The sequence below is a fragment of the Piliocolobus tephrosceles genome, chromosome 9 (assembly GCF_002776525.5).
Source record: "Piliocolobus tephrosceles isolate RC106 chromosome 9, ASM277652v3, whole genome shotgun sequence".
NCBI classification, from domain to species: Eukaryota; Metazoa; Chordata; class Mammalia; order Primates; family Cercopithecidae; genus Piliocolobus; species Piliocolobus tephrosceles.
Window position 1 is genome coordinate 21,138,919 of NC_045442.1, and position 18,615 is coordinate 21,157,533.

Consider the following 18,615-nt stretch of genomic DNA (forward strand, 5'->3'; position numbering starts at 1 on the left):
ACATTCAACTAGGAGCCCAGGATCATACAAAGATGAAATGGTCAGCACTGAACCACATTCATTCAAAAAAGTAGAAAATTTTAAACGTCACTGAGACTAAAATGAATATAAATCTGCAAGATGCTAGCTATGAGGATAGTAATTTTCTCCTAAGCTTTACTTTAAAAATTACATTTCCATAAGTAAGACAACTCTAGCCTTACTTCAGATGAATTTTTTGTAGACTAGGTTTGTAGAAAAAGGTCAAAATAAGAAAACAAGGAAACAAAAAATGTCATTCAATATGCAAAGATGCAATACTCCATTATGTAAATCAAAAGGTATCAGATAAAAAATTCAGAAGAGATTAACAAAGGGCATCCTTTTTTTTTTTTTTGAGACGGAGTCTCGCTCTGCCGCCCAGGCTGGAGTGCAGTGGCCAGATCTCAGCTCACTGCAAGCTCCGCCTCCCGGGTTTACGCCATTCTCCTGCCTCAGCCTCCGGAGTAGCTGGGACTACAGGCGCCCGCCACCTCGCCCGGCTAGTTTTTTTTCCTGACCTAGTGATCCGCCCGCCTCCGCCTCCCAAAATGCTGGGATTACAGGCTTGAGCCACCGCGCCCGGCCGGGCATCCTTGTTTTAAAGCACAGAATACAGTTTTAAGAAACTAATTTGATTTCTATAATCAGACATTTCACACCAAGGCCAATGCCGTGCATTATGACTTTCCAAAGCATAAAATCTAACACTCTGTCTCCATTTTACTAATGCAATTGCAGGTCAAATTCTTCATGACTAATAAAAGAAGTCTTCATTTCACAGTACATTTCCAAGTCCAAGACAGTAGTAACTTGTTCAAATAATACTTAACAGAACCAAATGGAGAATGAGAAAATTTGGACATTTCCTTAGAATCTTCTTTGGTGGAGCTTGACCTGTAATAGCTTTGGAGTATTTGCAAAGACATGAGGAGCCTCAAGAACTAATAAAATGCACTGCGGATGGAGTCACGTTTCTTGAGGTTTCGCAGTATGATCGCACTTAAAGCATTTCAGAGGCATTTTTAGCCAAGGCTTTTAATTAATGATCTGATGAACTTCCTAAAAGAAAAGCCCAAAGCGCAATTTGACTGCACGGTTGTTATTTGTTTTTACTCCTAAAATACAATCTATCCAGTTTTGGGAACTAAAGGACACAAAGTCAAACAAAACAATATAAGCAAAAAACGAGACTATTTGTACGCATGGTCCATTTTCTGCTAGGCTTACGAGGATTTGAAATCATCAGAAAAGTCTCTGGCAAAATCTATTCTAGTCCCAATTTAACTTCTTGTATAAGAAAGCTTAAAATAGTTGACATAGCAAAACTCAACTACTATTACACAGTTTAAAAATCTTCACCCTAGAGATCAGATCTGGCTCAGTTTTTAACACAATCAGCTAAACGCACCTAAAAGCTATATGTTAAGTCAAAAGTGCCTAACCCATTTTAAATTTTACTCCACGTCTCACAAATGTAGAACTGGGTAAAGACAATAAGAATGGCATAAAAGCAACTGAAGACTTATGAAAAAAGAAATGAGACACTGGAATCATGAGGTGTCATTTCAAATTGCTACCTTACTTCAGTTTAGCAAAGCACAAAATTGACACACTTTATTCAAATGTTTTTGTAACCCTAGGGCCAAAGTGTGAAATCTTCTGGTTCAGTTTGTGGTATTAAATTGTGAGTTTCAAGATTTCTAGAATGTAAGCCTTAAGAGGACAATGAACATGCGCACATCAGTACCATACTGAGCCATCACCTTGAGGCCTCTGGTTCCTTCAGTAACATCACTCCCACAGCATCACTGTCTGTTCTTTAATGTTTGATATTTTACCAGGAGAGTGACTAGCAAGTACATTCATAAAAGGCATTTCATTTAAAAATCAATTAGCTACTTTTCTTTCCAAGGAATAGTATACCATACATGAAAAACGAGAGTGACTCAAAGGGAAAGCCAAGGAAAAGGCTTGTCTTTTAAACTATGCAGTACTTTTCCCAGGGAAATCAAACAGAGGTTCCACTAGTCTTGATAACAAAGTTTCTGGCCATATATTTGCAGAATATCGGACTATTTATGACCATGGGACAGTCTGTAAGCAACCACTAAAAAGTTTACTATTTATGAGCAAACAATTTAACACTAAAACAGAGCTGGCTTTTTGACGATGGCAATTAGCTTCTTCATGTTCTAAACACCAAATAACATTTTCCCATTAATTTTTAAACCGATGTGGCTTTAACTTAAAATAAACTGTACATCAAAAGAATGGAAAATAAACAGCCAGGAACACAATTTGACGAATTGGATTTATTTAGCTTATTTATCTAAACAGGGACCACTGGATCTCTTTAATAGGCTGACAGTTGCACTGGGCTGGTTAATAAAACATTCAACACAGTGTCTTCAGCCAATATAGAAATGCAAATCCCATCAGAAATATTTTATTCATGAGGCAGTAATTTCAGTTACTAGCATAGTTTCTTTTTTAAAAAATGGCACTCTGCAAACAAACAGTGCCATCTAGTGCCATCTAACAATGAAGCCAAATTTGTCATCAGTTTATAATTAATCTCTCAAAATTTTCTCTGGTTTTATCTTTGCTCTTTATTTCCTAAGTAAGATCAAAGTCACTGGGCAAAACAAGCAAATAGAAGTTGCTAATAATTTGTTAAGTTATTTAAGAAGGATTATAAACAGAAACAACTGTATGAAAACCAAGAAACTACACACACATATAGAGCAAGTTAGCACTGTTTCTGGAAAATATATACTTCATCTACTTAGAAAACTCAAACAACTAGAAATACCATAAAGTCATAGCAAAAATTTGCTCCTTCTGCCATAAAATGGTAACATAGCTACAATTCCAATGATGAAAAATTATTATTATGTAGGTAGGAAAAAAACTACAATTGAATTGCAGAATTCAATCAGGAATCTGACATGAACTTAAAAAAATTTACACTCACATGACTGTGTGGGTGCATATGCACACAGATATCTGTATCAGGACACGCTTCAACTTTGACAACGACTACAGTGAACATGGAAGTTATTTTACAGGTTATACAATTCTACAGAAGCTAAAGGCAAACACTTTCAAGCCCAAAGTAGTCATCATAAAAATAGTTACATTGGAAGAAAGTGTCAGAGTTTCCAAAGTGAAGAAAATCTATTAAGATCAACCTCAAATTCAGCACATAGGACTAACAATAAAACCTTTAACACATAGAACATTTAACACATTCTAGTCAAGTGTACACGATGAGGAGAGAAGGGTCAAGAACACGAACCTTTTCTAGACTCTTGGATAAGGAGGGCAGGGTGATACACAAGCACACATCAGCTCCCAGAAGGCACTGACAACAGGTAAGGATAGATTTTTGGCAAATTCTCTGCCTGCTTGGTCCCTTTCCTGTGTTGGCCTTTGAAATTAATGGCAGCTCTGTGAGAAGATTGACCAAGGTCAAGGCCAGGAATAAGAATCCTATAGACAATGAAGGGCAACTGCATGATGATTTTCTAACAATTTCACCTAGCACAGCCTTAGGAATGGAGAACCAACTTTTTAAGAAAATGAATGCAGGCCAGGCATGGTGGCTCATGCCTGTAATCCCAGCACTTTGGGAGGCCGAGGAGGGAGGATCACTTGAGCCGAGAAGTTGGAGATGAGCCTGGGTGACATAGTGAGACCCTGTCTCTACAAAAAGATTTTAAAAATAGCCAGCTGTGGTGGCTCACACCAGTAGTCCCAGCTACTCTAGAGGACATTATTTACAGAAATGGAAAACACTAATGTTACAATCTTTGATTTAAAAAAAATGTGGGATGGGTGTAATCCTAGCACTTTGGGAGGCCAAGGTGGGTGGATCACGAGGTCAACAGATCACGACCATCCTGGCCAACATGGTGAAACCCCATCTCTACTAAAAATACAAAAATTAGCTGGACATGCTGGCGCGCACCTATAGTCCCAGCTACTCAGGAGGCTGAGGCAGGAGAATCGCTTGAACCCAGGAGGCGGAGGTTGCAATGAGCTGAGATCGTGCCACTGCACTCCAGCCTGTCAACAGAGCGAGACTCTGTCTCAAAAAAGAAATGCGGCTCAAATGACCTCATTATTATGTCAAATGAAACAATAAATTATGCAAGGGAGAAGCGGAGAGAAGATTGGAAAAAACAAACCAAAATAAAAAATATGGTTCTTTGGGGGTAACAGGGCTACTGGTGATTTTTTTTTTCTTTTTTACTCTTCTTTATTTTCAGAATATTCTATAATGACCAGGTATTATATTTACACAGAATCAAACAACAAATGTAATTTTTTAAAATATCAGGCGTATTCATTAAGTGTACACAGTAAAGAAAACTTTCTTTTCTGAAGTAGTTCTATCTAGCCTTTCTCATTTCTTTTTAGAATGCACTTATGGTCCTGTAAGAAGGATCAGCTGATGCTACAGTTACCACATATTACCACTGAGACTATCCAAACCTCTAAAACATGTTTTCATGGTTTCCCATAACTTCCACAGAAATGGAAGTAAAATATCCCAGGAAGTTGTAAGTACAGAAAAGATAAAATGTAAACAGAAGCATATGTTCTTGACCTTTCAACAAAAATCAAAATTTAAATTCACCTTTCTCATTTGAACGTCTTTAGTCTATCTCGGGTTAAAAAAAAAAAAAAAAGAATATGGGTACTGGCTTTACTCATAAACTCAGATACTCAAGTTGTCCGTTCACCTATGAAAAGAGAGAGTACAGGTAGTATCAGTAAAAGCTTCAAGCTGTTCCACAACATCCTTTGAACCCTGACCTAAGGGACCAACTCCGATAGTCTGCAGGTAGTTGGATTTCTAGGACCATTCAGCCTCACTGCTGAGACTGTCAATAGAAGTGCCATTCTCTGATGTAGACAGCTCTGCACTAGGAGCTGGTCTAACAATCACATCACATAGCCTGCCAAACAGGAAAAGGCAGCATTCGGGCACCACTGACCTGGGATAGAAGTGAACTTGAGACTGGGGCTAAAAAGCTCTCTTTTTAACATTCATTACGATCTAATCATTCACCCCAAATCCTTCTGTGTATGTCTTAAAGGAAGTTCAGCTTTGTTACAAGAAAAAAGAAATATGCAACTATATAAATCAACCACAAGATGGTGCTAGCATCATAGCACAATATCAGAGAAGTGAAAAAGCATTCAACACACCATGTCCTCATAACCTTTGGAACCTTAGACTGGCACACCACTTACTTGTTTCTTTCTTTTTCTATTTACTGAGACTTGGTCAAACATTTTATACAATTTTGGGGGGTTTTTGTTTGTATAAGTTTAGGGTTTTAAAATTTGCTTTGATTTTCTTAAGAAGCAAACAGTAATCTTAAACTTGAAAAAATCCTTAACTACATTTTTTTTTTCCTCTTGGCTGGTTCATTTTTCTGGAACATTCTGACATGAGAAGGCCCTAGCTAACCTCATACCAATGTTGAAGGAAGAAATTACAAGAACAGCTTACAGGAATTCTAATTTTAAAAAAAAAAAAAAGTTGTTTTCAAATACCTAAACAGACTATTAAATTTTTATGGAAACTTGAAGGCGGGCAGGTTGTAAAGGATTATGAAGGGAACAGTAAAATGGGTGCTTAGTTACTGGATTCTGATTCTGGCTCCAGAAAGCAGTGTGACTTCAGAGTAAGTTATTTGGTCTCCTTGGTTCTCCATTTCTTCATCTAAAAATAAGGTGATTAGGTTTGACCTCTTCTGAACTTAATATTACTAACTTCCTTTGAGGCTACACAACAAGCCAAAAATGAACAATACAGGCTGTAAGAAGCAAAAAAAAAAAAAAAAAAAAAAGAAAATCAAGAAGAATGAAATTAGGTAAGTGAACAGAATAATCAGGAATGGTAATAGTATAAATGGGCATGTAAGTATGACCATTAACTTTCCTTAACACCCTCCCACACACACGATGCTGACTGCAAACTACCGCATGAATTTTAAAATCCTTTAAACAGGTATTCAGTTACAAATTATATTCTATAATAAGCCACTATAATGAAGAAAACCAAAATATGCCACCCCAAAATATACTTCTTTGGCATATTTTTAAGATGGCTATTCAGGGGGGCTACAAACATAAGAATGGCTCTGAAAAGCTGGAGATACGCATTTGTAGAGGAAATCAATATTAGTGAAGTAAACAGCAAATGCAAAACAGGCTTTCTCTGAGCACCCCCACCCTGACCCCTATCGGCTTTACCCAGATCTTGGAAAGATGAACTCACAGGAAAAGGAGACTGAAAGTCTGACGCTCTTTGATTTTATTTTATTTTATTTTTTGAGACTGAGTCTCGTTCTGTTGCCCAGGCTGGAGTTTAGTGGCGCGATCTCAGCTTACTGCAACCTCCACCTCCCCAGTTCAAGGGAGGCCTCGGCCTCCTGAGTAGCTGGGATTACAAGTGTGAGCCACCATGCCCGTCTAATTTTTGTAATTTTAGTAGACAAGGGGTTTCACCATGTTGGCTGGGCTGGTATGTGAACACTGGTATGCAAACTCCTGACCTCAAGTGATCTGCCCGCCTCAGTCTTCCAAAGTGCTGGGATTACAGGTGTGAGCCACCATGCCCGGCACTTTTAAAGGTAACAGAGAAAGCTTTACCACAGGTTCCCATCCATTCTTCTGGGGGGCTGCTGCCTGCGAGGCTCCATCAAGCAGAGCCAAGACAACCTTTGCTTGCCTTCCTCCCCTCTCGCTCTGATAACCTGTTCCCACACTCCAAACCTCTATGTTTTTCTGCACAGTATAAAATCTTCAGTTATCTGGCCCTACTTTGAGTCTCATACTTTGTGTGTGGCCCCTGTACTTATGCACACAATACATTTTGTTTGGTTTTTCCCATTAATCTGTCTAGTGTCAATTCATTTTAGCATACTTCAACTCGACCCTTGAGAGGGAAAGTTTCAACTTTCCTATAGTAAACAGCAGACTATTACTTTTCATTCTCTGATATATAAAATTATCTGTTGAGGAATTAAGAAACATTAAATCGACACTGAACTTTCATTTCCTGCCATGGTGGAGTAATTAGTACAAGACAAACCCTCCTGTTCTAAACAACTGTGAACACGGACAAAATGCATGAATCAATTGTTTTCCAAAGTTGGACAACAAGCAATGGAGGAGTGTAATTCCTCAAAGAAGAAAAACATGTGCAATGAGCCCCGCATGGCTCTCAGCCTGGAGGCACTTTCCCGATTGCAGCACATGGAGGGGGAGCCCACGGGGAGTACAGCAAGTCACTGAACTTAGGAGGCAGACACTGGAGTTAGGACTGCTGGGATGCATCATCAAACATAGCAGGGTAATGGTGAGAAGCAGCCACAAAGAGAACGAGCTCCAGAAATCAAGAAAGTGGTCCCCTAAGTCTCTGGCTGAAAATGAACTTGCATATGTAGAGGACGAGACCCCACGAGGTCTCACCCCGAGAACAGGTACTGGAGAGTAATGGATTGAATGGATATTTTAGAGGTTGCCCAGGGCAGAGAGATGGAATTCCAAACAAACTTAGGGGAGAGAGCACTTACTAAACACTCCAGTCATTCAGAAGGAACCCAAGAAAGGCCACACCATAAAAGCAGGGCTACTCTAAACGTGTCCTAACAAAGTCAAACCATAAACCCTGAAAGGACCAGTCTGATTTGCCGGTAAATTATCTAACTGCCTGAATAAAGCCTCACATTCTCTAAAGCATGCATTGTCAACAGGAGCAATATCATGTCTACAGAGGCAAAAATTAGTTCTTGGGAGTATGATGAATCTTAAGACATTAAAAAGATGTGTGGCCCTCCAAGGAGCCATAGTACATGAAGAGATGTACAGATACAGAATATCTGTGGTATTAAAATTTCATGGCGGAAGGAGTGGGATGATTAGGAAAAACATGTCTAAAAAGTATCCTTAGAGAAGTGATAATGAAAAAAAAGGTTGAGATATACTGTTCTAAAAAATAGTAATAAAATATAGGCTTTATAACAACATAGAGGCCATAACAGCAAGTATAATAAAATTATTAGCCATGTGAAGAAGCAATGGTACAGGTTAGATTACCTAGAAATTGACCTGGATTTTATTCAGCAGACAATGAGGACTCTGGGATTTTGTGTAATGGCATGACATATACAGATCAGTGTATTCAAAAGATAATTATGGAATATGTAGAGGGTTTTGAATGATACAAGAACAGAATTAGGAAATCATACTACAATTATACAGATAGAGAAACCATGAAGGCTTCCAGTAATACAGATACTTCGGTGGTAGATCTGCTAATTCTCAGTGACGCAGTGGATATACAAGGTTGAAAAATTAATGATAACTCTGAAGTAACCAGTACTTGTTGAATCTGAGTGTGTTTAAAAGATTCTGGGATAAATAGTAAGAAATATAAACCCAGAGCTACCAAGAGGTCTGGGCTACAAATACCAGTCAGTATAGATGCAGCCATGGAAGGAACAGGAAAGATGATAACACACAGAGGAGGCTATGGGAGGAAGTAGTGAGGAAGCCTGAAGGATCCAGGCATCCAAAGGGTAAGCAGAGGAGAACGAGGGGCTGGGGAAAGAAAGCAAGTGGACAAATGAGTCAAAGAAAACAGTATTGAGTTGTCCTCTGCCCCTCCCCACAGGCATAAATGCTCCCTCGAAGTCTTGCTATTACAAGGGGAACAGGAGAATGGCTTCAATTGCAATAAACACAGAGCTGAAGAACCATCTCTGCTAGTCTTTCTTGAAATTCAATATTTCTAGGTATGGTATGTCAGCATACAAAAGCTATCAAGTATCTTTAAATCGATATTCTCCATTCATTTAAATAAAGGATTAAATCTATAAAAGAAATAACAATTAAAACAAGGGAGTTATGTCAACATTTTCTATACTCTATTCAAATATATCATGTGAGGTGGTGTGGTAAAATGAAGAAAGCTGTAAAACAGGAGTCGAAGGACCATTCACTTCTCAAAGTCCTCCGGTGACTTTTCATCAACCCAGAATAAAAGCCAAGGTCTTCACCACAGCTTACAATGCCGTCACAGATCTTTCCTCTGCTTCCTCTGCAACCACACACATTTCTTCCTCTCTCACTTAAACCTCAGAGAACACCCGAGCAAAAATGGCCACAATCACCCTGCTGGTCACTCTCCATTTATTCACTTTACTTTATATAATGGATCTCTACCTGAAATTATAATATGTATGTATTTGTTTGTTGTCTTCCCCACTAGATTTTTCCCCCGCTATAATTTAAACTGTACAAAGAGAACTTTATCTTGTTCACCACTGCTGCATTTTAGCACCTAGGACAGTGCCTGACACAACATTGTATTCAAGAAACTCTCGTTGAATGAATAATTAATCTAGGCTTCTTTGTTCTATCATGTGTAAATGAGGATAGTAATCCATATCTGCTCTGTCTATTCTTCACACAATGAAATGAAATAATGTATGTTAAAGTAACTTACAAACTGTAAATCACTATTCAATAGAACTAGAGGTGGTGAAAGATGTTTCCTAACATGGTAGAAGAAAGCTGTGGTAGCAAATATACATATAAATACATGAATTGTTAATGATAGTCTATATCAAGCTAGTCCAACCCATGGCCAGCAGGCTGCAGGCAGCCCAGGATGGCTTTCTGTGGCCCAACACAAATTCAAAAACTTTCTTAAAACATTATGAGGTTTTTTGTGATTTTTTTTTTTTTTTTTTTTTAGCTCATCAGCTATCGTCAGTGTTAGGATATTTTATGTGTAGCCCAAGACAATTCTTCTTCCAATGTGGCCCAGGTAAGCTAAAAAATTGGACATCCCTGGCCTAGAGAATAAATTTTTAGTTTCATAGTTGTTGGTTCCATTTTTCTTTATAATAGAAAATACAGCCCGAAAGGAACACTTATCCAAGTATACAATTTTCAGATACCTAAAGGACTTCACCCAGTACTGTACTCTTTGGGAAACAAGAAAGACTAAAGATTGGGTTAGCTGACTTATAAACCACAGAAATAATTTAACTTCTGAAAAAAAAAATTAAGAATAAAAGATTCAAACTGACCTAAACATTACAAACTGAATTGTGTCTCATAAATTCCTATGTTGAAGTCCTGATTCCCATACTGAGAATATGACAGTCTCTGGAGATAGGGTCTTCAAAGAGGTGATTACATGAAAATGATGTCATTCGTGTGGGCCTTAATTCAATAGGACTGATGTCTTATATGAGGAAACCGGGACATGGAAACGTGCAGAGGGAAGACATTAGAAGACACGGGGAGAAGCCACCTAAAGATCAAGGAGAGAGGCCTTGAAAGGAACCATACCTGCCAACACCTTGAACTCCAACTTCCAGTTTCCAGAATTGTGAGAAAACAAATTTCTGTTGTTTAAGCCACTCAGTCTGTGGTACTTTGTTGTCGCAGCCCTAGCAAATTCATATCCTTTGTTTTTCTAGAACCCATAAGAAATATCTTCAGAAAAGAGTTCCATTAAAAAAAAGTTCCCAAAAAAGTTTCATTTTTTAAGCAAGCTAAAATAATCTTTATAAACATGTTATTTTGCTTTCATCATTTATACTGAAACTTTAACTTCAGTTAGAATTTTCTCAGTATATATCTGAGTTGTTCTTAATCCAATTTTCTCACTGTATTTCATATTTTTACTGAGAAAAACTAGCCTTTCACAAAGCAGTTGGAGAAAATTTTACCTAGTACAGAGCACAGACTTAGGAATATACATTTTATCAAATTGGGCTCATCATGAGTTTTAATTTGTTTTTTTAATTAATAGGAGCACAGTCTAAAAGGATCAGAGTTATTGATGTGATCCACCTCAACTTCTTAGGATAATAGCCACTCAAACACAAACCAAGCATGCATAACTGCAAATCACCCTATTTTCAGACTCTGGGAGGGATTTCTACCAGGTCCATTGATGTTGGTCTTACAGTGGAAAAGCATACAGTAGCCTAGAAGGTGTAACCTCCAAAAAGCAAAACACCTAAGGCGAGAACTGAGGCGGAAAGATCCTTACACATTCTTGACTTTCCTTGTGAATTTGGGCCCCAGATTCAGAAATACAGCTGATTCATCACCCAACACATGACTTCTGTTGCTCATAGGTAAGAGTCAGATCTTTCCTCCCCTGTATCTTTCCTTTTTTAAACGTGAGTCATATGAAATTTCATTAAGTTGCTGAAAACCTAATTTCCTGTGCCAGCCTATAAGAAACCGTTAGTGGCCGGGCGCGGTGGCTCAAGCCTGTAATCCCAGCACTTTGGGAGGCCGAGACGGGTGGATCACGAGGTCAGGAGATCGAGACCATCCTGGCTAACACGGTGAAACCCCGTCTCTACTAAAAAATACAAAAAAACTAGCCGGGCGAGGTGGCGGGCTCCTGTAGTCCCAGCTACTCGGGAGGCTGAGGCAGGAGAATGGCGTGAACCCGGGAGGCGGAGCTTGCAGTGAGCTGAGATCCGACCACTGCACTCCAGCCTGGGCGACAGAGCGAGACTCCGCCTCAAAAAAAAAAAAAAAGAAACCGTTAGTTGTTACCGTGTTCACTTCTTTGTCCTTTTATCATTGGTGGAGTTTTAAAAATATTTTTTATCTATATCTTTTTATTTTTAATTGCAGTAAAGTCACATAACATAAAATTGACCATCTTAACCATTTTTAAGTGTATGGTTGAGTCGTGTTAAATACGTTCACATTGTTGAGTAACCAATCTCCAGAACTTTTTGTAAGTTTCAGTCTGGCAAAACTGAAACTCTTTGCCCATGAAACAACTCTCCATTTCTCCCTGTTCTCAAGTCCCTGGTAACTACCATTCTACTTTCTGTTTCTATGAATCTGACTATTCTAGATACCTCATATCAGTGGAATTACATAGTATTTGTCTTTGTGAGTGACTTATTTCACATAGCACAATGTCCTCGCAGTTCATTCAAGTTGTTGCATGTGTCAGAACTTCCTTTCTTTTTTAGGGCTGAATAATGTTCCATTGTATGGATATACCACATTTTGTTTATCCATTTATTTAACAATGGATGCTTAGGTTGCTTCCACCTCTCTGCTATTGTGAAAATGCTGCTATGAATATGGATGTGCAAATCTCTCTCCAAGACTCTGCTTTCAATTTTTTTTTTGGACATATACTGAGGAGTGGAATTACTCAGCTGTATCTTTTCTACTCCTATTAATGTCTAATTACTAACAACTTTAACATTATGTCTTTACATTTATATTCTTAAATTTGCTATAAAGCAGATAAAGTTGAAAGCCATATATACAGGAAGACACAGCTAAATATTCTCATGGGCAATTAATATAAAGGATCACAAATAAATTATCAGTTAAAAGTGGTTTCTTTTATCTTTTGGGGGAAGGGTATAATATATCCTATTAAGACACGTATGTTTATTGCAGCACTATTCACAATAGCAAAGACTTGGAATCAACCCAAATGTCCATCTGTGACAGAATGGATTAAGAAAATGTGGCACATATACACCATGGAATACTATGCAGCCATAAAAAATGATGAGTTTGCGTCCTTTGTAGGGACATGGATGCAGCTGGAAACCATCATTCTTAGCAAACTATCACAAGAAGAGAAAACCAAACACCGCATGTTCTCACTCATAGGTGGGAACTGAACAATGAGATCACTTGGACTCGGGAAGGGGAACATCACACACTGGGGCCTATCATGGGGAGGGGGGAGGGGGGAGGGATTGCATTGGGGAGTTATACATGATATGAATGATGAATTGATGGGTGCTGACGAGTTGATGGGTGCAGCACACCAACATGGCACAAGTATACATATGTAACAAACCTGCACGTTATGCACATGTACCCTAGAACTTAAAGTATAATAAAAAAATAAAAATAAAAATCAAAAATAAATAAATAAATAAATAAAAAATAAAAAATAAAAAAAGAATCTAATAAAGTCTATGGAGTTTATCCCAGTAAAAAATACACATGGAAACATGCATCCAAAAATACAGATATGCTTTCAGGAGATTATGAGCCCCTGAAGTCCAGGAGCTTCAAACGTACAGGCTGCATCTTAAAGGCTCCAAACCCTGAAAGGCCAGAAACTGAGTTTCAAAATTTTAATAAATGCTAAGTACCAGTAAATACCATTCACACTCAAAGGGCCGCATGACTTGGATCTATTTGTGAGTTATTAATCCAATATACCTTAAATTCCACCATTAGCTCTCTCTATAACCATTTTTTATATCCCTAACTCATAAAGAATGAAAGCTGTTATTTGTCTTCTACACGAGCCCAAAAGACTGCATTTAATGCTGACTGAGGCATGAGAAGGAAACAATAAAAAAAAAAAAGTAAATATGACAAAGGGTCGAATTTGACTCACAAAATCTGTTTCGAGTTTTCCCATTTCTTGTTTGTAGCTTCTCATTCTGTTGCTGTACATCCCTCGACTTTGGGGTGGTATCTCTCGGACTTCCAAATCCATCTGTTCAAGCTAGAAGGGGGAGAGAAAAATGTGATATAAACTACATTGTTACTCTTATTTGAACAAATGTTTACAGCTGAAAGGATCTAATTCCAGTTCCTCATTTTTGTAGTTGAGGAACCAGGCTCAGGGTGCTGAATGATCAAATAACACTGAAACTACTTTTACTCTTAATTTTTGTTTAGTTCAACAATTCTGAGTACTTGCCAAGTGACACACATTGTGCTCAAGTACATGCTTTGTTAAAACATACACATTTGGCCAAGCGCAGTGGCTCACGCCCGTCATCCTAACACTTTGGGAGGACAAGGCGGGTGGATCACTTGAGGTCAGGAGTTTGAGACCAGCTTGGGCAACATGGCAAAACTCTGTCTCTGCTAAAAATACCAAATTAGCTGGGCGTGGTGGTGGGCCCCTGTAATCCTAGCTGTTCAGAAGGCTGAGGCAGGAGAATAGCTTGAACCTGGGAGGTAGAGGTTGCAGTGAGCTGAGATTACACCACTGCATTCATTTCAGCCTGGGTGAGAGAGCAAGATTCCATCTCAAAAATAACATAACAACATAACATAACATAACATAACATAACATAACATAACTAAAATAAATAAAATAAAATAAACAAATTAACCCAAACATTCTTAATAATTTGATTTCAATATACTTGGAATAGCCCATCATTCAATCTAACCGGGTTTTGTCTTCTGACCATTAACCTCCATAACTATGGGAAGATAAAGTAAGCTATTATTTTCCATGGGTAATCCGTGAAACAAGCCAAGCCTTATTTGACGACCTTTATTCTGGCAGGTGTTTTCTAATTAGGAAAATCACATACCAACCAACATGTGATCTTTACCTTCATCCTAACTCCCAATACTTTATAACCACATTGATATGGCATTAAATGGATACAGTAATATGCTAAATTTCATATAGCTCAATGAAATCACAGCAAGGCGCCTTTTTTTTTTTTTTTTTAACAACCTGCTATCAGATAACACTTTGGATACAACACAGAAGAGTTTAATTGGCAGCAATGCAGAAATACTATAATGGTTTAGGCATAGGCTTTGAAGCCACACTCTTACTTTCACATCATAGGCTCTACTACTTATTAGTCAGGGAATCTTGAACAGGTTTCTTAATGTCTCTGTGCCTTATTTTTCCCACTTATACAATAGTATCTTTTTCACAGAGCGGCTGTGAAAATTGAATAAGGCAATTCCTATAACGTATTTAGAACAGTGTCTCTTACTTGACAATTGCTAGATTAAAATTAACTCTAGTAATGATGATTGCAAGTGATGAAGAAGATACAGCAAACACTATACAAGATAGCAGAAGCGGCTTACTTGTAGTTGTCATTAAAAAATAAAAACCAGGCCGGGCACAGTGGCTCACGCCTGTAATCCCAGCACTTTGGGAGGTCGAGGCAGGTAGATCACCTGAGGTCAGGAGTTTGAGATCAGCCTGACCAACAAGGTGAAATCCTGTCTCTACTAAAAATACAAAAATTAGCTGGGTGTGGTGGCAGGTGCCTGCAGTTCCAGCTACTCAGGAGGCTGAGACAGGAGAATTGCTTGAACCCGGGAGGTGGAGGTTGCAGTGAGCCAAGATTGTGTCACTTCACTCCAGCCTGGGCAATGGAGCTTGTCAAAAATAAAAACCAGTAACAACAACAAATTGGCCCAGGCCATGTCTGATAAAATCACACGTAGTTTACCTTTTAAAGCTTTCTAATAAGTTCCTTCCAGAACCCTATCAGCTTATCGCTAATAAAACCTGTACTCAGGGTTAGCAACTGAATAACTATAGTAGCATACAAATAAACCAGACAATCACCTTTCAGTTAATAGGGTTTAATTTATTATAAAGAAAAAAGATAATTTTAATTAGCCTTGATTTAAATGGTGATAGTTTAAATGATTATGTCTCAACATAAACAAGAAGCATCAATAAATAAAATCATTACTTAGCAAGACAATTGTTTAAAACAACTCTCTGAAATCATCAATTATTTAGTTCTAACAAGGTAAACAGGATCAATTGGAAAAATAACTACAAAAATACATGCAAGCCAAAATCTGAGACTTAAATATATTTTTGTTGAAGATATTTTACATGGATACTTAAAACTAAATTAAAAGTAGGTAAGAAAGAAAAAGGAAACACACAACAAGCACTTAAAATGAAAGCAAGAATGAGGCTAATGTACACTTGTTCCATGTTATCACAGCATTTATGTGGCCAATGCAGAGTGGGAGAAAAGATCATTGCAAGATGTGTAGTGTCCGAGAGACTAATACAAACCAGATGTTCAGCAGAAACACAATTAATCCCAATAATCAAATCAAAAAAGTTTTTCTCCCAAGGTCGTCATCAAAAGGGCAGTATGGGCCGGGCAAAGTGGCTCACACCTGTAATCCCAAAACTTTGGGAGGCCAAGGTGGGTGGATCATCTGTGGTCAGGAGTTCACGACAAGCCTGACTAACATGATGAAACCCCGTATCTACCAAAAATACAAAATTAGCCGGGTGTGGTGGTGCATGTCTGTAATCCCAGCACTCTGGGAGGCCGAGGTGGGCAGATCACTTGAGGCCAGGAGTTCAAGACCAGCCTGGCCAACATGACAAAACCCCCCCTCTACAAACAAACAAGCAAAATTAGCCAAGTGTGGTATTGCTCGCCTGTAATCCCAGATACTTGGGGCACTGAAGCATGAGAATCGCTTGAGCCCAGGAGGCAGAGGTTGCAGTGAGCCGAGATTGTACCACTGTACTCCGGCCTGGGTGACAGAGTGAGACTCTGTATCAAAAATAAAAAAGAAAAGCAACACACTCATATAGGGACACAATGCATAGTAACAAGTGAGTCATGCTTGTACTAGTCGGCTTTTAAAATGCCAAATTAAGACACAATACTTTTAGTTCTTTTTTGCTCCATGTTTTACTAATTTATTTATATAAAAAAGTAGTAGATGAACCAGAGCTCTGGGTATAGCAAACTAGGAGCAAATATTTACTCTACGACTTAACAGGATTTGGGACCTCCAACAAGTTCCTTCATCTTTCTAAGTCTCAGACTCCCCACCCATAAAACAGGAGTAGTAACAGTGTTGAGAGTCACTTGGCCAAGGTTCTCTCATGCCCCTACATGTCTTGCCTGGTATGCCAAGAATACAAGGTCCTGAGCACTCTGTCTGAGCCATTTTTTAGGACTGTGTTTGCGGGGAGCTCAGGGAGAGGAAATAATGTGTGCCCCTGGGACAAACAACAGCCTTGCTTATAGGCTGCTAGAAAGTGGCACATTTTCTAGGCTCTCGTTCCATTCCTCTAAGGCATTCTAATGCTGTTGTAAGCCTGCCTACAACATCTAGGCCTGCCTGCATCACTACTGTGGGAATTCAAACTCAGGAACTGATGCAACCAGCCTGAAACACTGGCAACTGCTTTTGTTGTGGATAATAAAAATCGTTTGTATCTGACCTAGGAGTCTCATGTCTTCTCTAGTCATCTATGAAACTGTAGCAAGCTCACTTGAGAGCTTGCAAATAGGAGAAAATATCAGACCCTTTATCATTTTTGACAAATAATATTGTCTCACATGGTTATTGAGGAAATTAAATATTATAAAGCAAGTAGTATTTTTAATCCAGTGTCTGGTATCCAATATGCCTTTATCCTGCATTAGCTATTTACAGTTGTTATGAAACGTATTATGATGGAATAAAAATTAGAGACAGATATCTAATGAATCACCTTTACTAAGAAGAATAAAATCCCAAGAAGCTATTAAAATCTCTTCAATTTAAAAACTGACAAATTCTGAATTATAAAATGCTAATCAGCTATGCTTCACATTTCCACAATGTATAAAACAAGCTAGAGGAAGGCATTAGCTGAAATGGCTCTGGCTGTGTGTTAAAATACATTACTGTCTGTACATACCAGTTCTTTCGCTTCTTCAAGCTGTTTCTCCACATTTGCAACCATCTGTTTCTTTTCATCTGAAACAAACAATAATACCAAGAAATTGCTAAAGATACGAATAAATTTAATATTTTAAAACTTCAGTGTTTATATGCCTTTCTCTTTTCTGGCCAGTCAGATTACAGAATATAAGGCAAAAGAGCATATCATTCTTTGGTGGGTTCAAAACCACTTCAAGCCACTGATTCTAGGCTATCTAGAAATATATAATCCGATACAGTACCTCATTATTAAGAGATACCATTTTTAAGAGAGACACATTTTTAAGAGAGACTAAAAATTATGTTGCCTTTTAGGAGAGACTAAGTTAACAAGAGCAGATTTGTGCTGGCCTGAGGAATCTGTGAAGTCATAACTTTAATAAATTGGGAATAACTGATTGTTAATACAATTTAAAAGTCATATACAAAAACATCGCCTAAAACTGGGCAAAAACAATCCTTTAAAAATTGTACTTTCAGTAGCATGGAGAATCAGGTGTAATGGAATAAATATTTGAAGTTAGGACTACTGATTCCAAACTGAAAGCTACTATCTCACTCAATGGTTATGGGATCCTGGGCAAGAAATTTTTCTCTTTTTTTTTTTTTGAGCCTCAGTCTGTACTCTCTAAAATGGAAAAAAAAAAAAAAAAACTACCGGATTACTTTTAGCTCCAATAAGCTTGATGCAAGTGACATTACTTTAATATTATAAAGTGCTAAGTCTCTGTATGTGGTTTATTTTTCTAATACAATCAAGTTATAACCCAACTGTAATTCCCTTCTCTAGGAGAGATATGTCCTGGCAGACAATTTCAGAAAGCTTTCCCATACCCTCATTCCAACCAGTCAGCCTATTTGTTCACATACCCTAGTTAAGTTTTGTGCAAACCAAATGTACTGAACATCTCTAGCTTTTGTCTGCCTGCACCCTTCTCTTCTCAGGCAACAGCCCCTACTCTCTTCAAAGGCCCCCTTCCTCACCAAGCGGGACAATGAAAATGCTATCTCCATAAAGACTCTGCTTCTTCAGTCACAGTGAGTGACTTGGCAAATGACAGGCATCTAATC

General features: G+C 38.2%; 1 protein-coding gene across 5 annotated transcripts in view; it reads right to left on the reverse strand.

Moving 5' to 3' along the window:
• Positions 1 to 18,615, reverse strand: part of VTI1A (vesicle transport through interaction with t-SNAREs 1A) — a 380,928-nt gene that overhangs the window by 349,885 nt on the left and 12,428 nt on the right. For all 5 annotated transcript variants that reach the window (XR_002730496.2, XM_026446677.1, XM_023206619.3 and 2 more), the window contains exons 2-3: positions 17,522 to 17,580; positions 13,472 to 13,582 (exon numbers count right to left, since the gene is read on the reverse strand). Coding sequence is in view for 4 of the 5 variants with exons in the window: in XM_026446677.1 (XP_026302462.1) it covers positions 13,472 to 13,582; positions 17,522 to 17,580 (170 nt within the window). In the remaining variant the exon portion in view is untranslated. The remainder of the gene's footprint in view (positions 1 to 13,471; positions 13,583 to 17,521; positions 17,581 to 18,615) is intronic.